The sequence below is a fragment of the Cervus elaphus genome, chromosome 12 (genome assembly GCF_910594005.1).
Source record: "Cervus elaphus chromosome 12, mCerEla1.1, whole genome shotgun sequence".
Classification (NCBI taxonomy): domain Eukaryota; kingdom Metazoa; phylum Chordata; class Mammalia; order Artiodactyla; family Cervidae; genus Cervus; species Cervus elaphus.
In genome coordinates, this window is record NC_057826.1 from 22,789,429 (window position 1) to 22,817,234 (window position 27,806).

At 43.7% G+C, this 27,806-nt stretch overlaps 1 protein-coding gene across 1 annotated transcript in view; it reads left to right on the forward strand.

The window, feature by feature from the left end:
* The first annotated feature begins 439 nt into the window (after positions 1–439).
* Positions 440–27,806, forward strand: part of ZFYVE26 (zinc finger FYVE-type containing 26) — a 64,993-nt gene continuing 37,626 nt past the window's right edge. Inside the window, exons 1-18 of the mRNA XM_043919379.1 lie at positions 440–514; positions 983–1,260; positions 3,211–3,289; positions 6,883–6,972; positions 8,436–8,937; positions 9,469–9,599; positions 10,164–10,328; positions 10,466–10,554; positions 11,463–11,626; positions 14,390–14,593; positions 15,825–16,436; positions 16,963–17,049; positions 20,137–20,205; positions 21,100–21,251; positions 23,112–23,313; positions 24,139–24,402; positions 26,593–26,712; positions 26,807–26,971. Coding sequence (XP_043775314.1) covers positions 1,067–1,260; positions 3,211–3,289; positions 6,883–6,972; positions 8,436–8,937; positions 9,469–9,599; positions 10,164–10,328; positions 10,466–10,554; positions 11,463–11,626; positions 14,390–14,593; positions 15,825–16,436; positions 16,963–17,049; positions 20,137–20,205; positions 21,100–21,251; positions 23,112–23,313; positions 24,139–24,402; positions 26,593–26,712; positions 26,807–26,971 — 3,289 coding nt within the window. The 5' untranslated portion in view covers positions 440–514; positions 983–1,066. The remainder of the gene's footprint in view (positions 515–982; positions 1,261–3,210; positions 3,290–6,882; positions 6,973–8,435; positions 8,938–9,468; positions 9,600–10,163; positions 10,329–10,465; positions 10,555–11,462; positions 11,627–14,389; positions 14,594–15,824; positions 16,437–16,962; positions 17,050–20,136; positions 20,206–21,099; positions 21,252–23,111; positions 23,314–24,138; positions 24,403–26,592; positions 26,713–26,806; positions 26,972–27,806) is intronic.

Consider the following 27,806-nt stretch of genomic DNA (forward strand, 5'->3'; position numbering starts at 1 on the left):
GTTCTGGAATTATAAGGGAGTCCAAGTGGACGGAATAATAACGGAGGACTTAAGTCTCCTTTATCTGGGTATCCCCAGGGCGTGGCAAAGCATTGTCACTGGCTGGCCCTAGGTAAACGCTAACTTCAAACTAGGAGGAGAAAAGAAAACAAAAGAAAAAAGATCAAGGCAGACAGCTATTCCTGCTACTCGCTCCATCGAAGGCAAAACAGAAGGTATCAAGCAGAGGAACTGTCAGAACTGTGAGGGATGGTCCTAAAGCACGTATCTGGTATCGCTTTCCCAGCTGACTAGCTTCCTCAGCTACTGAGGTAGAGTCACGTGACCCAAACAAATATGGCGCTTTATTTGCATCTTTCCTCCTCTGACCAATTACACTAGCCGATGTCAATCGTTATCCCCGCCTCCCCCCGCCCTCCTCCACCGCCCCCAGCCTGCCGAACGAGATTTGTCACCTGACTCGGCTCAAACATGGCTTCACTGGAAGATGTACAGATTTGGGCACCGGGAGCGGGTGAGTGTAAGGCGCCCCGAGAAGGCAGGAGCGCTCTCCACGATCCCGGTAGGAAGCGTCCCTGCGCCCCAATCCCCACCGCCCTCCAGTTCTGACACCGATTCCTCTCCTGATCATCAGTGCTCTGCCTTAAAAGAGGGCTCAAACTAGGGAGGTTCCTGCTGAATTTCTCATCTTTAAGGAGGCGACCACCTGGGGATTTGGAGCCGGATTGGGCATAAAGTTCAGGAGGAAATAAGGAAGTGGAGTTTTGGGTCTGCGTCGCGGGCTCTTATGACGATTAATATTAATCAAATATTGGATGCGCCTAGAGAAATGGGATCCACCCCTTGGAGAAAGGGAGCTTCTCAAAAAGAGACACAGTAACATGTCTAATTAGAAAAGTAAGCCCTGCCTTTCCTCCTACGGGTGTTGCTAGTTTGTCTTATTCCTTCCTTTTCTTCTCTCTCGGATGTGTATTGTTTCTAGGAGATAGTCCACAAATGAGAAAAAAGCCGATGTGTTTTGTGTAATTCATCTGTTTCTGTCTCCCTGCACTCTGTGCTGGGGAAAATGCACCATCCATTTGGAAAAGAGGAAGCTGCTTCCCAGAAGCAGCTTTTAGGATTTTTCTGTGAGTGCCTTCGGAGAGGAGACTGGGAACTGGCAAAGGCATGCGTACCTCAGCTACACGAGGCACAAGGGGATATCCCAAAGAAGGTGGAAGATATTCTTTGGGCGCTGGTCCTGTGTCCCAATCAGCTGAGGTAAGGGATCTCTTGCTTCCTGTCATACAGTCACAGGACGGGACAGGAAAGGTTCAATACTTGAGCTCGGGTCCACGTGCCTCACTGAATCACCTTTGAAGAATTAACAAAGGCAGATTGTATTTCAAGTGTTCTGAAATTTTGCTTCTATAATATTGATACATGCCTGTATATTACTTAATCATTTTGGCTTTGAACTATCATCTGAAACTGCGTTTAAGCCTGGAACCAGCATTTCATGTTTATTATCATTAATAATAAAGCATTTTCTTTGCCTCCATAAGAGCAAATCCTGCTCCCTTCTTGCTTGTGAAATTGAAGATGTTGTTGTAACTTTAACAAAGGACCAGAAGTGAGTTCACTTAAAGCTTTTTATTTTGAAATAATTAATTATAGACTCACAAGAAATGCATAAATAATACAAAGAGTACCCTTTCCCCAACTTCCCCCCATTGTGACATCTTATATAACTATAGTCAATATCAAACCAAGAAATTGACACCAGTACTGTTAACTAGGGGGGGCTTCCCTCATAGCCCAACCGTAAAGAATTCGCCTGCCAATGCAGGAGACTCAGGTTCAGCCCCAGGGTCAGGAAGATCCCTTGGAGAAGGAAATGGCAACGCACTCCAGTATTCTTGCCTGGGAAATCTCATGAACAGAGGAACTGGCAGGCCATGGGGTCGAAAAGAGTTGGACATGACTAGGCGACTAAACCACCACCACTGTTAGCTAGACTACAGCCCTTATTCAGTTTTCACCATTTTTTAAATCTGCATTCTCTTTTTTTTTGGCTGTGCTGCACTGCATGCAGGATCCTAGTACCCCAACCAGAGATGGAACCCACACCCCATGCATTAGAAGTTCGAGTCCCAACCACTGGACCACCAGGGTAGTCCCAATATGTATTCATTTTTATGTGTGTAGTTCTGTGCATCTTTATCCATTCTTAGATTCATGTAACTCCCACTATAATCAGGCATCACTGCAAAAGAATTCCCCCGGTCCCCGGGACTACCTGTTTGCGCACTGATTCCTACTTGTCCCCTGGCAACCAGTGTTCTCTGTGTGAATTTTGAAGTTCTTCCTGGCAGTGCTATTAACAGTTAGTGGTATAGGAGTTAAACGTTAGTCTTTTCCCTCATTTTTCCTTACTCTGGCAGTTATTTATAAGAAAGTATTGTATTAGCATATATAGAATGGAGATTTACACGATTCTTTTCTTCCTTTTTTTTTTTTCCTTTAAATTTGGATTCTAGTCAATTACTCTCTAAACTACTAACTTCAAAGAAAGGCTTATGAACTCCTATAATTCTGTTTTTTATGCTAAGTCGCTTCAGTCATGTCCAACCTTTGCAACCCTATGGACTATAGCCTGCCAGGTTCCTCTGTCCATGGAATTCTCCAGGCAAGAATACTGGAGTAGGTTGCCATTTCCTACTCCAGGGGATCTTCCAACACAGGGACTGAACCCAGCTTTCTAATGTATCCTGCATTGGCAGACAGGTTCTTTACCACTAGGGCCACCTGGGAAGCCCCAATCCTATTTTTAGCATAGAGTTAAAAATAAATTTTTATGAACTTTCTGGTTTCTTTGATTACTTGATTTCAGTTTCTATTTCAAGATTTCAAGTTTTCTGTTTCAGATAGCTTTGCTTTTATGGTTTTTGGTGGAATATTATTTTGCTTAAAAATAAGAAAGACTAAATAAGGAGATAGAGATAGAATTGAGAACATTTCCTTTTTTTTTTTTAAGTGAATGCTGCTAGTTCTGTTCTGATTCTCCCTTTACTGATCTGTCACATACATTCAAAAATTTCTCATTAGGGCAATGTATTGCCTGTTCAGCTGTAAAACAGACTGAGAAGTGAAATCTAAATTTTGGATCACAAAGAAGAAAAATTCAGTAGAAACTCTGTTTAGAATTTTTTTTCTTTTTACATTTTTCAGATGTGGACAGGATATCAGTCCTCAAAGATTAGCCTGGGTTTGGCTTCTTGTACTGGAAAAATGGTTGGCCCTGGAAAAGGTAAATAGGTTTACATTTCAAATTTTCTCCTGAGGCCAGGAGAAAAGAACTTGGAAGGAGTTGTGAAATTTCCCTTCTGTCTGCTGCTTCCTTTATTTTGAGGTTTGTTGTATTCCTGTTTCAGTACTGACAGTGAGGTTGGCTTGAATATTTACTGATGTCTCCTTACCTAAATTCATTTATTAATTTACTAACAACCTACATGGCATTGAGTCACCAACCTACCATTTGAGGTGATACCATTGTGTTAAAAACCACTGTGACTCTTGTGTTGGAACAGAACTTTGGAGAACTCAGGTGAAAGTGACAAGATTGTGAATAAAGTCTAACCCTCGTAGTACTCAAGTAATGGAGAATGGCTGAATCAAAACTTGGTTGTTGATACAAAAATCATATTTTAACTAGTCCAGTACAGTGAAAGCTTATTGATTTAAACATCATTAATTAATAAGTTAATAACTCATGTGACTTGAACTAAAAGTTACCAAATAAAAAACTGAATAAATTAATAGTGAAAGAAAACATAAGGAAGGGTTTAGAGTTTGTTCTTATTTTAAGAAAAATTACCATTCTTAGCTCTTTTAGAAATATGTGTTAATTATCAGAAATAAATGTCTATTAAAGAAACTCTCTGAGGCACTTTTGTATTAAAGCTGACACTTTAAGATTTAAGTGAGGAACCTCTGACTCAAAAAAGAGATGACTGGCTCAAGGTCACACCGTAAAGTTAGTTGGCAGAACTGGAGCTGGAACCATTGTCTTCTGCCTCCAACTCCTCGGTCCTCTCCTTTTCCCACCTCAATGTTATCTTTAGCCTACATGGACTTGAAAGTAAGAAACCGCATATTCTGTTTTGTAAATATCTATAATTCAGCCTAATTTTCTTCTTCCTTTCTCTTGGTCATCAAAATGAATTTTGTGTTTAGTTCTGAATTTGCCTGACACTTTTCTTCACATAAACGTCAAAAAGTACCAGAAGTTACTAATGTAAATGCATTCATCATCCAGATTTTTGATAATGGACTAGCAAAGAGAAATGACAAAAAAGGTCAGCAGGAGAGGGAAGGAAGAGAAGCAAACTGAAAAATAATCAACCCCAGGGTGATTCAGAGTTGGCTGTAGTTTCAGATCTAAAAGAGACATCTTCAACTAGAATATCCAAAAGTTTCTTCAAAGAGAAAAGGGGGGAAAAAATGTCTTACTGTTACCCAGGACCTTCTCAGTACACACATGGAATTTGTCAAACCAGATGAACTTTGGCCTCACGGAGCACATTTGCTTACTCTATGCTAATTGGTGGTGGTTAAATTTCTGCACAGCTGCTCAACCAGATCTGAAGGTGAATTTCACTTCCCCGGCTCCTTTTCACAGACTTAAGAGTTGTTTTTCCCAGCATTGAAGATCATCTGGTCCTTAAAGCCCCATTACCTCAGTTATATAAGCAGTTTAGGGAATGTTTTAAACTTTGTACAAGGACCTCAGAGAATTTTAAAACTTTATACAAGGACCAAGACTTCAAATTCATTCCTGGAGTAGTTCCACAAAGCCAGTCTTTATCCTAGACTGGCCTTCATCTTCTAGGGACTTGCTGGCAGCTCCTTCTCCTGTCTACCACCTGCTACTGAAAGATCCTTTTTAATTATCTGATGAAACAGTGCTTCCATTTTCCCTCTCCTTTGTCCATTTTTGCCTTCTGCCTTTTTATGTTTTATCATGTGAAAAGTGTAATGTTCACAGCCTGCTGCTTCTAAAAGAGGAAAAATGGAAACAGCTCCCATGTCCACAGTCCAGAACTGATTAATCTATTTGTAAAATACCATGGCACTGTTAAAATTACATGGTAAATGAATTTTTGGTCTTGTGGAAGGATATTTGTATTCTGCTATGTGAAGAAAAAGAAAAAGCTGTTTAGAAAACAGTGTTGTTATGCATGCCTATATGTGTATATAGAAAATGGTCTGAATACTCTTAGAATACAGTTGTAATTATAGTTCTCCTTTAGTTGAAAGATCTGGGGTATGTGTGTGTTGTGAATGTGTGTTTTCATTTGCCTGTTTGTATTTTTCTACCTTGAACGTGGCGTTGATTTTATAATAAGAAAATCTGTGCTTAGAAACATTGGGCAAATTCTTGCTTGTTTTACAAATATTAGATGTTTATGACCCTGCAGAGGCATAAAGTAACCTCACCAGTAGAAAAAATACAAGCTAGTCAGTCTTTAGGACTTTAAATGAAAGTCCTAAAATCTTAACTAGTTCTTTTATTAAGAGCCTGCCCTCTGGCGTTATCTACTCCTTCCTCTTAGTCCCTCAATGGAATCACTAACTTTCAGCTTGCCAGAATGAATTTTATTTACCACCTTCCAATCACTAGCATTATGCAAGGATTCAGGTGGCATAGAGCATTAAGGGAGGGCATCGTAAGAAGGATTTTGGACCAAGAACATACTAGATCTTATTAGCCTCTGATGTAATGAATGACACACAAATAAAGTAAGCGTGCCCTTATGTTCTAAACTTTGCTTTACAGATGCACAATCCTATTGGTGCTTCTTGCCTTGATTTAGGAGACTTTTCAATAAAACCCATCATCTGGAAGATTTAACCAGCTGCAAGATTTACAGGTGTCTCTAGTTTTAAAGAGTGCTTGTCAGGATTAGTCCCAGACTTTCATCTTATTTGAATTTGTGCCTAGAGAAAGGGGAACTATCGTTTTAGTTTTAAGAACCAAGTGAAGGGAAGTTACTGTGAAACAAGCAGGTACAGAATAAGTCAGAAGCTTTCTCTTCCCTTATGCATTAGTCTCCGATGACATGTCTCATTAACAAACATCTTCCTTTTCATGCTTGAAATGATTGGAAAATACTTCCTAATCATTTCATCTTTACTGAAGATAGTGTTTTAAAACATCCCAAGGCCATAGGTTTGTTGGTTTAGCAATTAAGTGAGATTTTTAAAAGCATGTGAAAACTTGGCACATAGTAACTGGCACTAAATAAGTGTTTCATGAACATTAGATCTCTCCCCCTTTAATTTTCTAACTAAAAATGGAAATAAAAAACGGGGTTGGTCCAGAAAAGGATCACATGGGCCATTCCATCCCAACTTACTCATAACTGGGTATTTGGGACACCACAAGGAAGATTCTTGGAGAAGGTCCTCAAGTTAGAGAGGAAAAAATCACATGAAATGAACAAGCCTTGGCATTTGAGGCTGATCAGTATGGGATTTCAGTGTTAGTATTTAAGGGGAGTATATGTTCAGTTTAGCTGTTTTTGTTTATAAAGAAAAGTGTCTGAATGAAAACATACCTAGAAATATAATGGTCTAAAGTACTTTATCAAAAAAGAAAGTACTTTATCTTAGAGAAAACAGCAAAAATAAGCTGAACCAGAGAGAAGTACTTACTTATAATTGTCAGCTAAAATATAGTCTTTTTTTTTTTTTTTTTGGCTGCTTCATGTGGTGTGGGGGACCTTAGTTCCCTGACCAGGGATTGGACTTAGGCCCACTGCAGTGAAACCACTGGACAGTCAGGGAATTCCCTTAAAACATATTCTTAATCTCTATGCTTCCTTCTTATGATTCTTCCAGAAGTTACTCCCAGCTGGCTTCCGGAGAAAACTTGAGTTTCTTTTATTGTCAGAAGACCTCCCAAGTGACATCTCAGAGGACATCCTCAAGGTGAGAGACAGCCCCAGCTGTCTGCCCAGGGGTGCAGTCACTCAAGAAGCTCAGCTTTCACAGATCCAGCAGAAACAAGCCCTCAGGATGTTGGCTGTTCACTTTTCTCAGGCCAGACCAGGGGGAGGCCCCTTGAAAGAAATTTAGAGATAGGGAAACCTTATCTAATTGTAGACTTCCTAGAAGTGTTTTGGCCAGAAGTACTAAGTATAGCTCTGCAGAAGGAAATGGCAACCCACTCCAGTAGTCTTGCCTGGGAAAATCCCATAGACAAGGGGGGGAAAAAAAAAAAAAAATCCTCCTTCTGCAACAGGTGCATTGAATATGTTATAGTTAATCCTCACAGCCACCTTCCGGGAGCAGATTCAGAATCTTAACTAGATCTGTCCTTTAGTGCATGAGGGATGCTCTGAGGCTTAATGCTTATTTTCTTCATGACCTGGCCACCAGCCAATGAAAGACATATTTACAGTAGGATTTAAGGTAGGGACTTTCACTAGAACTCAAGGTCCTTTGACCATCTCGGAAGCAGGTAATGAAGAAGTATCAAAAAAAAAAAAAAAAGAAGTATCCCTGAGCACCACCCACAGGAATGAAGAGTGGAAATAACCTACCAAACAAATTATAGGTTCCAGAGATCTTGCCTTTTAAAGACTTACAGTCTAGTGGGGGAAGAAGGAAATACACACATAGCACAATTCTGTACTAAACCATATGGTACTGAGCCCCATAAAGAGGGAGAGTTGTGTGGGTTGGAGGTACTGAGGAAGGTTTTATGGAAGGATAAAAAATGGGTTGTATCTGCAATGTTATGTGGCAGCCTGGATAGGAGGGAAGTTTGGGGAGGATTGGATACATGTATATGTATGGCTGAGTCCCTTTGCTGTCCACCCGAAGCTGTCACAACATTGTTAATCTGCTATACTCCAATATAAAAGGAAAAGTTAAGAAAAAATAAATCAAAAAAAAAGAACAGACTGTATCTGAAATCTTGCTTGGGATTTAGATCAAGCGTTAAAAACTAGTCTGTAGTGTTCTTTTAAAAATTGAATTTAAGTGCCTTGAGATGAGTACAGGGTCTTATAAAAATCTGTTACCTGGTCTGTGAGCTTGCAGTCCCTGATTTAGTGTGACAGTGTACATTTTAGGGGCAACTGGGTTAGGGGTGTGGATAGACTAGCTTGAGCATGGAGGCCTTGGGCAAATCTCTCTTTGCCTTAACCCCCTAGTTTGAGGACACCTTCAAAATGAGAATAATAGTCGTGTCTTCTTCCTAAGGTGGTTTTAAGTACTAATTTTTCTGTCTAAAGAATCCGGCGCATAGTAGCGACTACAGAAACGTTTGCTACCACTGCTATTGTATATACCCATGCATGTATACACTGAAAAGAGCGAAACATCGAGGCTTGTAAGTGATAACATTCTGGACATACCACCTATCTCTGTCTTCATCCTCTGTTTAGGAGCTGTACGCAGTCTTAGCATACGACAGAGTGGACCCTGTGCTTGATGGAAACCTGAGGCAGGAGAGCTGGCCCCCTGGGCTCAGCCCAGAAGCTGTCTCTGTGCTCTGGGATCTCTTGAGGGAGGCCCCCCAGGTCGCACAGGCCCTGCTGGAGCTCCTGCTTGGGGAGGTTGATGGTGCGGGCCTCCGAGGCTGGCCTCTGCAGAAAGCCCTGGTGGACCTCATTCGAAAGGCACTGCCAACTTTGCGGGGCCCTACCGCCGCGCCCCCAGGGACAGTGGACGCCATCTACGGGGCCCTGCGGACGCTGCGCTGCCCTGCAGAGCCGCTCGGGGCTGAGCTGCGTCTCCTGTGTGAGGAGCTGCTGGAGGCCTGCAGGTTGGAGGGGAGTCCCCTACGGGAGGAGCAGCTGCTGGGCTGCCTGCTACACAAGGCCGGGCGGGACCTGGTGTCCCTGTACGGCCACACCTACGCAGAGAAGGCCACACCCTCGGGAAAAGGTGTGTCCCTGCGCTGCTTCTCCTGTGTTGCCAAGTCCACCCTTTCCAGCCCCTCTGAATCCCTGCCTTCCATGTTGCTCTGGAAATCTAATGGGAGAAGCTAAGCAAAAACAGGCAAGGGTCCTGTAAAAATGGGCATCTGTGCTTTGTGAAAGCATGGATTTTGTAGTCCAAGATGGAGTGATGGGGGAAAAAATGATACACTAGCAGGAAAAGAGGTGGCGCTAATGGGAAAGAATCCACCTGCCAATGCAGGAGCCACGAAAGTCGCAGGTTCAATCCCTGGGTCGGGAAGATCCCCTGGAGAAGGAAATGACAACCCATTCCAGTATTCTTGCCTGGGAAATCCCGTGGACAGAGGAGCCTGGTCAGGGGAGCCATGGGGTTGCAAAGAGTTAGACACGACTGATGGATTAAGCACACACACCGAGAGAAGAAAAGAGTCTTTAGGATAGAAGTGTAGAAAACCTGGTATAACTTGTTGAAGGAGTGAACTCTCCCATCAGGTGGGCTGTCTGTTTTAATTTTCAGTCCCACCGGATCCTCTCGATCCTGAGCGGGCAATGCTAGCCTTGTTCTCCAATCCTGACCCAGCCCACGCCTGGAAGTTGGCCTATTTCTATTGCCTGAGCAACAACAAGCACTTCCTCGAGCAGATCCTGGTAAGTCAAACTCAGTAATTCTCCATCACACAAGTTCCCAGGGATCCTTTCCAGGTTTTTTTCATTTCTCCTTTCTCACCCATTCATCTGTCCAATGCAAAGCAGTTTAATTAGTGGTAAGTCATCTAGTTTGTGTCCATCTCACAGTTCTAGAAGGCTCTGAGAACCAGTATCATTCATATTTAGAACTGCCTGCATTTCATTTCGTATCTGTCCTTGAGCAGCTATGTGTAAGCTTTCTGGAGGGTGTGAGGAAGAAGAGACAGTGGCAGCAACATATCACCTAATTGACAGGGGAATCTAATTACTCCACCCTTCTTCCAGATTGCAGCTGAGCTCCAGTTTAATTCAACAACTATTTATTAATTTAGTCTATGTGCTACATCCTATGCTAAGATCTGGAGATAGAACAGAAGTCAGTCCCTACCTTCAGGAAGTTTATAATCTAGTATTTTTTGTAAACAACTGGCCACTTCTAGTATTGTTGGAAACCTCCCTTCACAATGGAAAATCTTCTCACCCTGATGTGCAGCAAGTCCTCTAGCCGTCTCCTTTGGCTTCCAGGTGACAGCACTCACCCTCCTGAAGGAGGAGGACTTCCCAAGTCTTGGCTGCCTGCTCAATAGAGAATTCAGGCCTCTCAGCAGACTGCTTGTGCTCCTGGGCTGGACACACTGCCAGAGCCTAGCGTCAGCCAAGAGCTTGCTCCAGACACTCCATGGGACCCAGGTAACTCACTGTGGCCCAAGCTCCTCCAGAAATGTGTGTGATGAGGCTTTGGGCTGGGGCGGGGTCCTGAAGTAGGTCACAGCCTCTGACCCCAGGTGCCTGAGTCAGCATCTCTTTCTCCTCCTGTATCAATGCAGGACCAAGGCTGTGATAAGCTCCTGAGGGATGCCTGCGATGGGCTGTGGGCTCACCTGGAGGTCCTGGAGTGGTGTGTGCAGCAGAGCAGGTACAGTTCTGTACTGCCAGCCCCCTCTTCCCACCACTGGGCACACTTGACCCCACACTCTATGCATGTGGCCTTTTCAATACATCTTCCCCATAAATGTCTTGAGTTGACAGTATTGACCCACAACAAGTAGTTTTTCCAACTATTAAACCAGGAAAGAAATATAAGTAGTGATGATCTTCACTACAACCACAGGGTCATAACTAGAGGATAATTTAAGGATGACAATGATAACAAGAACAAAAGCTTGTGTTTCCTGAGCACTTACTGTATACCAGGGATTGCATTAAGCCCTTTAGGTAATGAGCTTGACCCTAACCCTGTGAGATAGACACCAAAGTTATCCTCATTTTAAAAGTGGGGCCCCTGAAGCCCAGAAGTGTTAAGTGACATGCCTAGAGTCACACAGCTTTTGGGCGTGGTCCACATCCTTAGCTGCATGTTATCTTAAGTCACATTTTTATTCAACAACTGCCTGTTGAAATGTGTGTGAGGTCCTGTGTTTTCCTGATAACTTAGCCTTAGTCTTCCCTAAATCTGGGTTCCTGTTTTGTTCTTCACCCACCTTACCAGCAGAGGTGGAAGTGGCGAGGGGCCCTGACTCAAAGAAAAGCAGAGATGCTCCTATTGGATCTCAGCTAGGAAGGTTACAGAAATTAGGAAGCTTAATCTGCGGGCCCTTCCTAGATCCTTTCTAGACAAGTAAAAAGCTGGTTTAATAGATGTCCTTCCTTGAGGGTAAACAAATGCTATCCTCTGTGATGGACCATCTGAAATTTAGTGTTTGGGGAAGTGAAACCTGTGGTGTTACTAGCCAGAGAGAAGAATAAGAGGAAACGGAGACTGGTCTTTTTCCAAGCAATTATTTAAACTGTCTCCCCTTCCATCCTCCCAACTTTTGCTTTCAGCAACCCCATACCAAAGAGAGATCTCTTGTGTCATTTACATGGTGGAGACAGCCACTCAGTGCTCTACTCTCTCCATCACCTTACAAACCTTCCAGCCCTCAGGGAGGAAGATGTTCTCAAGCTCCTACAGAAGGTGCCAGCCAAGGACCCCGAGCAAGAGCATGGTGAGTGGGCCAAGGAGTGACCTAGGCAGGGTTCCCCCCAGGACAATATTACACATGTTTCTTTTAGAACAAGGTTTATTTAGCATGACTGCTAGGATCCACCAAGAGGGGTGGTCCAGCAGGTACCTTCTAAATTAATGCTGTTTGCCCTAATCAGATTATTAGATGTAGGGACACCCTCCCCTTTCTAGGTGAGGCCTGGGGATTCCTATGAGAGCAGTCCCATAGGGATCCAGCTCAGGAACCACAAGCATACCCTCATTCCACGGAATTAGGAACTGCCCTCTGAATTCACAGCATTGTCACTGGCAGTATTTATGCCAGTTCTTGGTGAGTCTCCGAGGTCCATTAGCTGTCTCATAGCACATTTTGTGCCTGCCTTCCCGCTTCATAATCTATTGAGCAGGTAGGATTTTTCTCTTAGAAGATTCTTTTTCAAACATTTTTAGAGTTTTTCTTTTCAAAGAAAGATTTGCCTTAAACAGTAACAAAGCCTTACTTTAACTTTAGATCTTTGCTGTAAATTCAGAGCCCTCATAGCAAGCTCTTTCTGCTCTCAAAAATCATATGATAGTGTGGTCTCAATCTACTACACAGGCCAGGGACCTTACCTTTGAGAGAAACAAACATTTTCATATGGCAGAAGTCTTTCAGCCTAGAGATTGCTTTGCTTTACTTTTGTAAGTTAATTTTTATTGGTGCATAATTAGTTTACAATGTTATGTTCATTTCGGCTTTATGGCAAAGTGAGTCAGCTATATGTGTACATACATCCCCTCTTTTTTGGGTTTCCTTCCCGTTTAGGGGACCACAGAGCATCGAATAGAGTTCCCGTGCTCTACAGTAGGTTCCCATTGTTGCCGTTTTGTCACTCAGTCGTGTCTGCCTCTTTTGCGACCCCATGGATTATAGCCCACAAGGCTCCTCTGTCCATGGGATTTCCCCAGGCAAGAATACTGGAGTGGGTTGCCATTTCCTTCTCTAGGAGGTTCTCATTGGTTACCTATTTTATACATAGTATCACTAGTGTATATACATCAATCCCAATCTCCCAGTTCATCCCACCCCACCATTTACTTTTTTAAAGGACCTACCACTAACTGTACAGTTAGTGTTACTACATTCCATTTTCTTTTTTTTGGAAATGTAGACAACTTTAGCAGATTTCCTGAAAGAACTGAAACTCTATTTTGCACATACAGGTATAAAAATCTTCCGAAGAAGCATTTGAATTCTGTCACAGGACATACTCAGATCTTGAACTTGAAAGAGGCAAAAGAGGAGTGATAATAGGGCTGGACTAGGATGAGGCAGGGCTTCCCTGGTAGCTCAGCTGGTAAAGAATCCGCCTGCAATGCAGGAGACACCGGTTCGATTCCTAGGTCGAGAAGATCCCCTGGAGAAGGGATAGGCTACCCACTCCGGTATTCTTGGGCTTCCCTGGTGGCTCAAAGGGTAAAGAATCCGCCTGTAATGAGGGAGATATGGGTTCGATCCCTTGGTTGGGAAGACCCCCTGGAGGAGGGCATGACAACCCACTCCAGTACTCTTGCCTGGAGAATCCCCATGGACAGAGGAGCCTGGCGGGCTACAGTCCATGGGGACGCTAAGAGTCAGACACGACTGAGCGTGTCACACAGCACAGGGTGAGGCAAGAGTGGCTTCTGGCGCAGCAGTGTTGGAGCCACTCCCTCTCTGGGTGCGTGCAAGTCCTGGCTCTGGGCAGTAATGCCATGAAGAGGTCAAGGCCATAGAACAATATTGGCTGAGCTGCTCAGAAGTGACCACTAGGAAACCTGTAAGAGGCTTGTTCCAACATTGTAGCAGCAAAGCATCCCTAGCTACTGCAGTGTCCCTGGAGGAATATGCCTAGACAAAGGGTTCATATGGTAGAACTATATGCAGCCAGCAGAAATTTAGTTTTTAAAGAAACATAATCCAGTGCTTATGCTCTAAGGGATCTGTAAGAAGTAGAAAAAGTAAGTCGTATACAAAATGATGTTACATTCAACTTAAACACGTATACTTGTACACAAAAGTATGAAAGGGGTTAAACCAGAATGTAACAGTGGTTGTGTTTAGCTAGTAGGATTGTGGGTGATATTTTTTTTCTTCTTTTTGCTTTATTTCTTTGAACAGGTTGTACTTCTTCTATGGAAAAAATTTGGGCTAGATTAAGATGTTTAGAGATTCTGTCAAGATTATGGGACCCTGCCTCCTAAGTTCAAAACAAATTTTTAATAAAAAATTATAAATTATTAAACAAGTGTAAAGGAATTTCAACAGAGTTTGTATTTTTTTCCCATGATGTCTGCTTGAGGGCTTTCCTAAAAATATCAATTTTTTTTTAAATTTTGTGTTACCTTCGCTGTCTTGTTTCTCAATCTAAACACATTTTAAGCCTCCTCTTGGATAATGTGGCATTTTAAAAGTGGACTAAACTTTTACATTTTTTAATTATTTAAAAAAAGAAAAACAAGTATTTTAAGAAATGCAAGGGGGAAACTTGTTAAATAGCCAGGAGACCCAGGTTGAACAGACATGTAGAGGGGAGGTTGGTGGGGAAAATGAAACAGGGACTAGATATTGTTGTTGAGTAGGAAACAAGACCCGGAAGAGACACCCATCACCCTGCCCGAAAAGGAGGATGGTGGGAACACTTAGGGGACTAGTAGCTTGATATCTCTGTGCTTCAGCCCTGAGTGCGGCCCTGGCCTAAAAAGAGCAACCCTGAAGTTCTGCCTGTTTCTCTCTGCAATTCAGATTCAGCTGATGCCCTGGTCCCCGCACACCTGAGCCAGAGTCAGAACCTGACTCTCTACCGGAGCTTCTGTGCCATGAAGTACGCCATCTATGCCCTGTGCGTCAACTCACACCAGCACTCCCAATGCCGGCAGTGCAAAGACGGTCCCTCCGAGGACCTGGCCTCAGTTGCAGAGCCCGTGAACGATCCTGTCTCCTCCCCAGGTACAGCGCCGCCCTCACCCCTTCCCCAGCAGAAGCTGGGCACAGCCTGCCCCAGGAGGCTCTTTGCATGGGAACACTTTTCCACCAGGATTGGAAGGTGGCCTTTTAGTATGCCCGCGATTAATTTCTTCCGTTTATCAGCCTCTGTGAGTCAAAGGGACGTGGAGAAAGCAAGTGATTTGTATAACTTCTCAGAGTCTGATCTAGTACTGTGTCTTCCAAATGCATTTTTTTTTAAACTCAATCCACAGTAGGTAGTATTTCACATCACTCCAGTTTGTACCTAGGTATATAATTTGTGCTTTTATGTGTATGTGTATATGTGACGTATAAACTGAAAGAGGGCTGCCCTGGTGATTCAATGGTAAAGAATCTGCCTGCCACTGCAGGAGATGCAGGTTCGATCTCTTGAGTAGGGAAGATCCCCTGGAGAAGCAAATGGCAACCCACTCCAGTATTCTTGCCTAAGAAATCCCATGGACAGAGGAGCCTGGTGGGCTACAGTCCATGGGAATCACAAAAGAGTCAGACACAACTTAGCAACTAAACAACAACAAAACTGAAATAAGTTTTAAGAAACATTACTTACCCTTCCAAACAGAGCACACTCCAGATTATTTTTCTGTTTTATTTCATTTTTTCAAATGCAGCTGTCTAAGTCAGTGTCACAGGTCACAGCCTACAGTTGGAAAGAACCTTCTGTCCTATTCTCTCCCATTTTTCTTAACTTACAACTCCTTACCTTGCCTTCTGTGACTAGTGTTCAGATATCTCTCCCTTGGAGCTTTGAAATAGACCTTCACTTCTGAGCATGGTCATTTTTGACCAGAGAGTATGCCTTAAGTGATCTGGGTAGCCTGTGGTCACCTGTAGTGTAACAGTGAGTGAAAATGGGAACTGAGGGGTAAGGAGTCTCCAGGCTGCCTTCATTGTAGGAACTGCAATATGGAGTGCTTCTCCAAGATGAGGAATAATGTAATTTCAAAAAGCAGAAACAAAATTATGAGCACTCAGTAAGCTGCACTTTTAGTTAAGGGAACAAAATTTTTCTGCAAATCATGAAGACATGGCTGGGCAGTCTCTCATTCTTCTGACTGTAACCACAGTTCCCTGAGTTGTTACAAAGAAAGAAAAGAGTTAAAGTTGGGAGAGTGAGTCTGGCAAGTGCTGTTTCTGATGTTTGCATTTTCTCTCTTTCCTTCGGCCTCTTCTCTTACCCACGCTGCTTCAGGGTCTTCAGATCTCTTCGCAACGTACCTGGCCAGGTGTCAACAGTATCTGTGCAGTATTCCTGACTCTCTGTGCCTGGAACTTCTAGAAAACATCTTCTCATTGCTCCTCATCACCTCTGCTGATCTTCACCCAGAGCCTCACCTGCCCGAGGACTACGCTGAGGACGATGATGTTGAGGGGAAGGGCCCACTGGGTTTGAGGTCCCCGTCAGAGAGCCCCCAGCATGTGGCACAGCCTGAGAGGAAGTCAGAACAGGGTGCCCTGGGCACTGCCAGGAGCCTGGCCTACACAGTTCCAAGCTGTCCGAAGCCAGAGCCAGAAGACAGTTCCCGGCAGCCTCACGGGCACAGCTTTTTGGACCTAAAGCACTTTACGAGCGGTGTCAGTGGGTTCCTGGCTGATGAATTTGCGATCGGGGCCTTCCTCAGGCTGCTGCAGGAGCAGCTGGATGAGCTGAGCGGCCACAGTCCTCCTGAGAAGTCAAAGCTGCTGGAAGGCCAGAGCGGCTCAGGCAGCAGAGACGGACTGCAGGGTCGCCTACACCAGTTCTCCAAGGTTCTCTCGGAGGCCCAGTGGAGGTACAAGGTGGTGACCAGCATCCAGGGCTCAGGTGAGAGGAGTTAACAGAAGGGGATGAGGGAGAAACATCTCGGGAATATGGGAGAGACTAGGCGTGCCTAGAGCCAACTAGCTCCAGGCACGTCGCCAGAGCCACCCCTATCAGAACTCAGGGACTGCTCCACGGCTCACAGTCCGGTTCAGATCTTCCCTGTTATTACCCCAGGAGGTGGACCGACTCTAAATTGGTCACCCTCGAAGGGAGGAGGGGCAGTGTAGGAGTAGGGGAATAAGAGGTAAAAACGGTTAGGTATAAAATAAGCTACAAGGATATATTGTACAGCACAGGGAATAGGGCCAACATTTTATAACTATAAATGGAGCATAACCTTTAAAAATTGTGAATCACTATATTGTGCAACTGTAACATACAATATTATGTTATATGTTATATATAACCTGTAACATATAATATTGTACACCTGTAACTTACATAATACTGTACAGCAGCAGTGATACATCAATTAGAAAAAAAATTGATCACCCTCTCGTATGACCCACTGGGTTTGCTGTTTCAGAGGAACAACCCTCCCGAAGATACCGACCCATCACCACACGGCACCCCAGTCTCCGCCGGGGTCGTCGGACAAGAAGGAGCCGGGCAGGTAATCTGAAGAGCTCTCCCCATGCCTCCATCCCACGTACTAGGCAGGTGGTGTATTACTGCTTGTCTAATATACTTAAAGCAGTCAAGCAATTCTTAAAGATAAAGTATCTTTTTTTCTAAATTGTTATTAATTTATTTGACTATGCTAGGTCTTAGTGGTGGCATGTAGGATCTAGTTCCCTGACCAAGGATCCAACCTGGGCCCCCTGCACTGGGAGCATGGAGTCTTAGCCACTGGACCACCCAAAGACAAAGTATCTTAGAGCAATTCCAGATAAAGTACAAACAAAAGTAGTCTAAGATTATCCTAATCCCACTCTCCTAAAATAACCCTTGCTTATAGTTTTCTTACAGAAATTCTCTATGCAATGCAAGCATATATATCATTTTAGATACATGTGCCTAAAATTGCTGCAGTTGTGTCCACCCGTGTAATCCTATGGACCGTAGCCTACCAGGCTCCTCTGTCCATGGGATTCTCCAGGCAAGAATACTCGACTCAGTTGCCGTGCCCTCCTCCAGGGGATCTTCCCAGCCCAGGGATCAAACTTGTGTCTCTTGCATCTCCTGCATTGGCAGGCAGGTTCTTTACTACCAGCACCACCTGAGAAGATATATAGATGCATTGTTACTATATAGAGAGAACTGCAACTGCAACTTTCTTTTTTCACTTACATCCTCTTACATGTGTAAATGTATCATACTCTGTATTGAGAACTCACTTCACTTATTTTAAAAGCTGCTTAGGAGTCCATTGTCCTATGTACCCTTTTGTGGGCATTTAAATTGTTTCTAGTTTTTTGCTTCTATAAACAATGCTACAGTAAACAACCTTGTATGTATATCTGTGCATCCTTGTGTGAGTATGTCTATAATATAGATAGCAGTTTAACAGAAAGTCAAAGTATATGTGGGTACAAACTATAGATGTAGCAAATTGCCCCCAAAAAAGGCAGGCCAATTTACATTCCCATCATCTATATGTGAGTGCTTGTTTGCATATACACTCGTCAAAAATGAGCAGTATCAAAAAAAAGCAATGAGTAGCATCAGACTTTTTTTAATCTTTGATTAATATACTAATGGTGTGTCATCAATTTAATACTAAATTTTAGTTTGAGATTGTATGGCCATTTATAATTTTCAGTCTCAGGTCCATAGTTTCTATTGGGTTTGTCTTTCTTGTAGAATTGTAAGAAGCTCTTTATACCTGAAGGAAAATATTCTGTCATGTGCTATAAGCTTTGTTCCATTTTGTCTATTGAGCATTATACAGAAGTATTAAATTTTGGATAGTCATTCCATTTATGATTTTTGTTAGTTTTTAAATAATTAACAGGGAATTCATAAATAGTTTCCTGTGCCCTAAAAAATACTGGGTATTTTGAGAGAGGTGAATGAGGCATAAACCAGGACTTTGCCTTTGAAGAATTTATAATTTACCTGCACAGACAGTACACATGAAAAACTTAAACTGCCCAGAGGCATGGCCTGAAAACAGAAGAGATCTCTTGGAAGGGAAGGTCAGCATAGCCTGAAAAGGCAAAGAAACAGGTTTTATGAAAGAGCTGACTATGGGACCAAACATAGAAGAATGAGTTGGCTTTAGATAAGTGACAATGAGAGATGCGAGCATGCTGGCCAAGCTGGAGGATACAGAGAGAGAAACGTGGAAAACTTAAAGGCTGAGCCCCTTAAGTGACTCAGTTAATCAGAGTCAAAAAGGTATCGTTTGCATCCACCTGGCTGATCCAGCTCCAGATACACAGTTCATATTCTGTTTCCTGCAGCTGTCTATTCCTTCCCCACAGTAAGCCAAGGAGGCTACCTTACGTGGCCAGACATTACCCTTGAATTACATGCTGATCACAACAAGGAATAGCAAGCCTCCCTTGAAAGCCCCAGCACTTCAGGAAAGCAAGGGTTGAGAAGAAGATGCTTTTTCTCCAGGGCTTTCAATATCATGGTCTTCAGCCTGCCTGGCCTTATACTTTGGTTTCCTACACTTTCAAGCATGAGGGCCACCTTTTCTACGTCAGAAAATTTTGTGACCCTCTTTGGTACCCTAGGCTTCCCTGGTGGCTCAGACGGTAAAGCGTCTGTCTGCAATGCGGGAGACCTGGGTTCAATCCCTGGGTTGGGAAGGTCCCCTGGAGAAGGAAATGGCAACCCATTCCAGTACTCTTGCCTGGAAAATCCCTGGACCGAGGAACCTGGTAGGCTATAGTCCATAAGATCGCAGAGTCGGACAGAACTGAGCAACTTCTCCCTTCTCTTTGGCACCCTACTGCTTCCTGGCTATAATAGTTGTGCTTTTATTTTTTTCAGACTGTTGACAGTGCTTAGTGGGCAGATGGGGGTCAGTGACCCCAAGAAGTAATTTGAAAGCTCCTGGGGCTCTGAGACCCAGAGCTTGTAAACCACTGGTAAAAGCTACTATCCAAATGAGCACTAGGGTCATATTAAGCCTGCCCTGGGGCCATCACTGGCCCAGGGAGGGGTGCAGCCAGGGCCCTCCCTCTCACCTCTTGGGCCCACTCCTGCAGCTGCTGCTCTAGCACCTTCACCCAGACTCTGAGTCACTTCACTCACCCCAGTTCCTGACCCTGCTCCTCTGCCAGGGCCAGCTCCCCTCCCTGGAGCTTGTTGCTAGGTGTATCTTCGTGCTGGAGGGGAGGCGGACCATCAGCTGAGGAAGCCTGGAACCTTCTAGAATGAGACTAAGAAGATGGATCCCCGTTTCTCAGGGTGCTCAGAAGGAGCAGCTGGACTGAGATAGGAGGAAATTCTCCTCCCTGCAAGGGGAGCAGCTCAGCTAAAAGGAATAAAGACTCACCGCTGCGGGGGGAGGGGAAGAAACTATATATATATATATATATATATATATATATATATATACATACATACATACATATATATAGGTCCATAGGAACTTGGTGTTTTGCTGTAGAAGGAGCCACTGATGTAGTAACTACTCATTATCTTTTCACTCTTACCTAGATCTCAGCTTTCAAGCCAACCTCCCCCTTTCTGCACTGTAAGGTATTGATGGTTGATTTTCTCTGTTTCTTCCTAATACCTCTAGACGACCGGGACAAAGGTTCCAAACCATCCCTGGAAAATACGAGCAGTGAACTGAGCACAAGTACTTCAGGTATTGGTGTCCCTACCAGGTGCCAGTTTCCAGTAACTTTGCCCTGATAGAGTCGTCATACACCCCGGTCTGAAACCTTGGACTGAGCAGTTCTTGCTTGTGTTCAACAGTGAAGGGGCTGTTTCCCTATCAGCTGAGTTCCCCATCAGTAGAGAGAAACAGAAGTAAATACCCAAGGAAAGTAGTTGGTACATAAGTCTTATATTTAAAGATGATAGCATATGAACAGATACACACTACCATATATAAAATAGACAAGGATTTACTGGGTAGCACAGGGAACTGTACTTATTATCTTACAATAACCAGTAGTGGAAAATGATTTTTTAAAAGAGTATATATATACAGAATTTTGCTGTTTTCTGTCAAACCTCAACATGAATCAGCCATAGGTATACATATATCCCCTTCCTTTTCATACTAAATCTTTTGATTTGAGCATTTACTGTGAAAGCGGAAACAGCAACTATTTTTTCTCCACATTTAAGACAATTAAATTTTCTTTTTCAGCATGTTCTTTGTCAGAATGCCACTAAGTTCCATCTTTGGACATACTTTTGGAATAAAGATGAGCAGTTTTTCTTCTCAACATTTAAAATAAAGTGTGCTTGATTTCCTGAAAAAAAAAAAAAAAAAGAGTATATATAACCAAATCACTCTCTGTGCACCTGAAATTAATGCAATATTAACTGTACTTCAACTGTACTTCAAATTTAAGAAGAAGAGAAAAAGATGGTAGCATAGGTGTGCCCTTCATTTGAGGAAAAATCAAGATCTATTTACAGACCTTTTAGAGGACTTTGAGAAGGATAGGAGTTTGGCAGCAGGTGACAGAATAGTTTTTCCTCAATTTCTATCCCTTCCGTGGCCACCCATGTTCCTGTATCCCAACAGAGGGAAGTCTGAGCGCTGCATCTGGGAAGAATGAGCTGGAGGGCCGGTTGCAGCCCCAACCCCACAGTTCCCTCATCCCCATGATGTTCTCCCCACCCGAGTCCCTGCTGGCATCCTGCATCCTCCGGGGGAACTTTGCAGAAGCCCACCAGGTGAGGCAGGTTCTTGTGCAACAGGTGTTAGGAGCCTAGGCCTCACCTTGTCACAGTAAAGAGCACCAAGGCAGCCTTTTACCATCTGGGACCCGCGGGGCCACAGGGAGAGGCCGATGTGTGTTCAGCCAGAGCCACTCGGGTGCATCTGAGGGCCCACGTCCAGCAGGAGAAGCAGGAGGGAGTCTGCATGTATGGAACCCCATCTTGAGCACTGTGGATTTCAAGATCCAGCCAGGAGGAGACTTAAGCTGTTGAATCATTTGGTTTCTTAACAAAAATGATGTTTTAGCAAGATAAAATACTGGGCGGCAATCAAAACATTGAAAGAATTTTATATCTTTCCTTCATGTCCTTCTCTGAACATATATGTGGTTTTATATAGTTAGAAATCACTGTGCAGACCATTTTTAACAAGAAATAGAATGCCAGTTCAATATGCAAGAAGTGGAAGGGGCTAGCAAACTGGAAGGTTCATGTGTGTAGGGGAAATTACAGGGAGTAAAAACCAGAAAGACCCTTACTCCCTCTGAGCTGTTCTTTCTGAGCTTTGATATCCTCACCTGAAAACTGGAGTTAAATGTAATACCTGCTTGTGCTGCCTCCTGGAATGTTAAGAGGATTGTGTGCAAGCTGTGAGAAATACAGGAATCCTCTGCTATTGTTAAAATGTAATAGCATAAAAACCCACTATTCTAATTTTTAAAACTCTCTTGTACTTATAATGCGTATGCTGGTCCCTTAACACACAGGTCAGAATTTTCCTTTCATGTGAATTTACATGGAAACATCTATGTGATGGGATAATTTTTGTTTAACTTCTTCTGACACATTTTAGATCTTGTATTTTAATAACAGTGACAATTCTGTTGCTCTCAGGAGGATAGGACTCTCACTAGCCTCTCTGACACCCAAACCAAGAAGTCAGTTGTGAGGTCCCCGATGCTTTACCACTAAAGTCCTCACTTCCTTTTCGGAGGCTTTGAGTTTTTCTTTTTTAATGAAAGTTTTTTAACCTGGTTACAGAACAAGTTGTGCATATAAGAAAATGCCAAAAAGTATTAACCAGAAAATAAAATTATTTTTAATCTTATTGTCCAGAGCAACCAATACTAAAGATAAAAGTATATTTTTTGCCAATGTTTTTCTGAAATATATGTGACCTTTATATAGAGCCAAGATCACTTTGAATCTAAAATTTTAGCACCTTTTTTACATTTTAAATATTTGCTCTGTAACTGATTTTAGTGATCTTATCTGATCATGTAGCTGCATTTGACTATTCCCCTGTTAACTCAACACTTAGATTATTTTCAATCCTGTAATCACTGTAATAACTAGTGTCAAGATTATCACTTTTACATATTAAGACTTTGGAGTTTTTTCCTTAAGAAAGTTTCTCATAAAAACGACTGAGTCAAAGAATATAAACATTTTTAAAGCTTCATAGATTGCCAAATTGCTTTTCAAAAAAGATTGTGACAGTTCATTCTACCCCTGAGGGTTTATTTTTACACTTTGTCCTTATGATAGATGCAAAGTAGTATGACTTTTAAATTTCCTGGATTACTTGGAAGGGAAGGCATTTTTTCATCTGTGTATTAGTCAAGCGTATTTTCTCTTTGAAATTGTCCACATCATTTGCCTATATTCTGCTGGGGCTCTGGTGACTCTCATGCTGACTTTTATGAGTTATTTCTACATTTGATCTACTCTCTGCACATCCAACACTCTTCCAGCCCCACAAAGCAGCTGTCTTAGGGCCAGAGGCTGATGACTGGCAAGATCTCAGATCTGTAGATTCTCCCCCACTCCAGCAGGCCCACCAAAAGCCACACTCCTTTCTCTCCTGTGTGACAGGTGGTGTTCACCTTCAACCTGAAGTCTTCACACAGTTCCGGGGAGCTGATGTTCATGGAGCGCTACCAGGAGGTGATCCAGGAGCTGGCCCGAGTAGAACATAAAATCGAAAACCAGAACTCAGACGGGGGTAGCAGCACCATCCGAAGAACAGGCAGTGGCCGCTCCACCCTGCAGGCCATCGGCAGCGCTGCAGCCGCAGGTCTGGCTTCCCTCTTGTTGGGTGGGGAGGGAGTTGTGGGAGGAGGGGGTGGGGGAGAAACCACCCGAGCAGAGGCTCACCGTGAAGATGAACAGAAACCCAGGGCAGGACGCTTGCCTTGAAAAACAGCAGTCCTGACACCCCCCAAGTCATTTTCTAGATGGGGCCAACTTTGCTGACCACAGGGGTCACTTACCTGCCTCTCGAACTGTTCCATTAAGCCTATACTGAGGAGTGTGAATGCAGTTTCCACCACAGGTTTTGATGGCCATTATCTTGAGCTTTGGGGAATTGATTACTGTATTTTCTTCCCATGTAGTTATTCAGGGATTATTTTACATTCCTAAAAAGTGAAGGAGTTTTGTCTAACATCTGTGGCCTGGGATTCTCGGGTCTCCAGGCCCAACCTTGGCTGTACTGCCGAAAGAGCTCATTATTTCTTGAAAGTGGAATCTTGTCCCATGTTTTCACATCTTTTGCTAGTCTAGGCTGTATATATCAAGTTACCATCACACACTGTCCCTTCTATATGCTCCCAGAAATTTTCTTTACAGATTCAAAAGAATATACACATATGCTTTTTGTTTTTAATATGAATGGGCTCTTGTAACAAGTACTATTTTCTGGTTTGGTTTTTTAGCAATATATTTTAGAGATCTTTTCAGATGAGCACACACAGACCTACCACATTCTTTCTCAACCTTTTAGGCCCGATCTGGAAGAAACCCTCACTTCTCCCGACCTTATAACTACTTCTCAAAATAAAAGTGGTACTGAGCATCATTTTAACCTCTTGCCTTTTACCCCCAACCGCTGGGTGTCCAGGGATGGTATTTTATTCCATCTCTGATGTGACCGACAAGCTGCTCAGCACCTCTGGAGACCCCATCCCCACGCTCCAGGAGGACTTTTGGATAAGCAGTAGCCCGGTAGAGCTCACTGCTCCCCTGAAAGAGGTTCTGGAAGACCTCAGCCCGCCCGCCATGGCTGCGTTTGACCTGGCTTGCTCACAGTGCCAGCTCTGGAAAACCGGCAAGCAGCTCTTGGAAACGGCTGAACGGCGCCTTAACAGCAGCCTTGAGAGTCGGGGTGAGTATGCTTCCTTCACATGATCCCTTTGTTCTCAGATGAGGAGACAGGGTTCTGAGATGCTTAACAATTATACAGGAAGAAAGTTACTGGGGAAGGAGGGACAAGGTGAAAGGATTGTTTCTTTATTCCTTCATGTCCATTCTGGTGACTAGTCTATTGACCGTCTCGCCTTCTTTTTTTTTTTTAATGTTTTCTTTTTGGCTATGCCGGGTCTTCACTGTTTTTCTAGTTGCAGAGAGCCAGGCTTCTCTCTAGATGCAGTGCTCAGACTTCTCATTGCAGTGGTTTATCTTGTTGCAGAGCATGGGCTCTAGGGCACAAAGGATTCAGTTTCCCCAGCTCTAGAGCACAGACTGAATAGTGTGGCATGAGGGCTTATTTGCTATGTGGCATGTGGGATCTTCCCAGATCAAGGATCGAACATGTGTCTCCTGCATTGGCAGGTGGATTCTTTACCACTGAGCCACCAGGAAAGCCCAAGAATCTCACCTTCTTAACAGATATAACAGCCTACAGTCATTTGGGAACCTTTTCTTCTGGTTTATAGATAAACTCAAGGAAGAGATAAACATTCAAAACTGGTTCAAATGGCATTGGTGATACAGTAGTGAATATAGTTGCCTTCCAAAAATGTTACAAATGGAGTTTGTGCCCCTTAACTGCATACCTCCTCCAAAGTGAATCCCACTTAACTTTAAACCTGGGTCTCAAACTGTACACCAGGTATAAGGGAAATTTTTAGTGGATCACAGTTAAGGGGAGGATTATACCTTGGGGTTAATAATATCCCAGAATGTGTCTATGGAATTTTTAGAGGAATGTGAAGAAAGAATTAGGCAAAGTGTCACTCCCCACCTGTCCTTGATACACACACCCAACACTGGAAGGACTGACGAGGCAGAGAGACAGGAACTTATTCTCTCTGAGTAATACGGAGGGAGGAATGGTGAACAGGTGTGATATGAGTAGCTTTCCCTGGGTTCAGTGATTCACTGGGAGAACTCACAGGACTCAGCATACAGTCATACTCATGGCTACAAATTACATCATCAGAAAGACACAAAGCAAAATTAGCAAAGGGGAAAGGCTCATGGGATCAAATCTGGAGGAAACCAGACATAAGCTTCCAGGAATTCTCTCCTGCTGGAGTCACACGGGACGTACTGAACTCCTCCAGTAGTAAGTTGTGACAACAAACAAATATGAAATGTTGTCTACTGGAAGCTCATCAGTGACCCAGAGCCCAAGGTTTTTATTGGGGGCTGGTGACAGAGGCAGCCTCTGCCCAACATGTACCAAGCTTCCAGACTCTCGGAAGAAAGGCAGGTGTTCAGCATAAACCACACCATACAAACAGTTTAGGCACAATCAATCACTTCCTGTGATTTAGGGAATCATTTAGGGAAATTTTTATCAGGGTAGAAAAGCATCTACCAGTCAAGGTAGGAGTTGCCAGCCAAGGACCAACCTTGCCAGCAAGCCTTTCTGAGGATAGCAGTCTCGGGCCTTCTGTGTTAACTCTTTTATGCACACCCTTCCAAATCACTTCTGAGCTGTTGGCTTGAAATCCTTTAATGCTGACATAGTCCTTCCAAGAAAGTGTACTGTGGCATATACAATGCTGTTTTTACTGAACAGTTTACTTCCCCCTCGTCTAGCACTTATATTCTAAAATTGAATGAAGATTATATAATATTCAAGCCAACTGGTTTCATGCCAATCAGGAATTAATTTAGTACCTACTGCATTTCCAGATTATCCAAAGTTTATGGAGCACAAGAGAGGTATAAGGAATAATCTCTGCATAAAGTTCTTTATAGTCTAGTCAGGGTATCAGGATACCATTTAAAACAATTAGAGGAGACTGGATCCCAGCTCAAATTCTCACCTAAGAAAGGTACCAAGGCAAATCCACAAGAAGTGCCTGGTTGGCTTGGGACAGCAATTCCCCAGGAATACCAGAGCTTCTGGCTCTGCTGCTGTGGACAGCTGAGGCATCTTGCCACAGATAGCCCTGGAACCACAGACATGGAATACGCCAGGTTTACTGGGCTACTCAACCGGCACAGCATCTACCTCCCCCTTCATATTGAAGGAGATAAAACTTTACACGTAAATACAGGACTTTCAATCTCTGAAAGTACCTTATGTTTTTTCTGCATTCCCTCTTGATTCATCCATTTCCAGGTCGCCGGCTAGACCACGTATTCATCAATGCTGATGGCATTCGAGGCTTTCCAGGTGTTCTTCAGCAGATCAGTAAGATTCTCAATTACCCGCTTGTGTCAGCCGGGCAAATCAAATCAGGTGAGCTGCGTAACTACCTTTTTTTAATCTCCTGGACTCGGAACGTTGGGTCAGCATCAGACCTGACTCTTTCTTTCTTGTTTGCTCTCCATAGAGAGTGGAGAGGATAAAGGAGGAGGTCCCCCACGGTGCAGCATTGCTGAGCTGCTTCAGATGTGTTGGCCCAGCCTCACGGAGGACTGTGTAGCCAGCCATGCCAGCCTCTCCCAGCAGCTGGAGCAGATCCTGCAGTCGCTGAGAGAAGCACTGGAGCTGCCAGGTACCAGTCCTTCTGCGAGCGAGCAGTTACGGTTGAACTAGGGGAAGGACACAGCGGAGCATGAAGGAGCACATTGGAACGGAGGCTTAGGACTCAGAAGTGGGCCCTTGTGTGTACGTGCTGAGTCGCTTCAGCCATGTCCAACTCTTTGCCACCCTATAGACTGTAGCCCGCCAGGCTCCTCTGTCCATGACATTCTCCAGGCAAGAGTGGGTTGCCATGCCCTCCTCTAGGGGATCTTCCTGACCCAGGGATTGAACCCAAGTCTCCTGCATTAGCAGGTGGGTTCTTTACCATTAGTGCCACCTGGGAAGCCCAGAAGTGGACCCTACCAGCCCTCTAGTTAACCAGGACTGGTCTTGTAACTAATCCCACCTATTTCCCCACCTCCTAAGTGACTGGTACACATTTCTCATTCCTAATGAGAGATATACCCAGAAGTCACTCCGTAAACATTGACCAAACCATCCCCAAAAGAGTGCTGTGCATTTTGCAGAGGAGTTCCACCCCAGAGACCCTGAGATGAAAGTGGAACTCTTCACCCTGATTTCTCCAGACTCAGAACTCTTCCTGGCTGAGAATCACTTGCACAGGGAACCAACTTGGGATTGTATAGTGAAAGTCACTCAGTCATGTCCTACTGTTTGCAACACCAGGAACTATACAGTCCATGGAATTCTCCAGGACAGAATACTGGAGCGGGTAGCCTTTCCCTTCTCCAGGGGATCTTCCCAACCCAGCAGTCGAACCCAGGTCTCCCACATTGCAGGCAGTTTCTTTACCAGCTGAGCCACCAGGGAAATCTAAGAATACTAGAGTGGGTAGCCTATCCCTT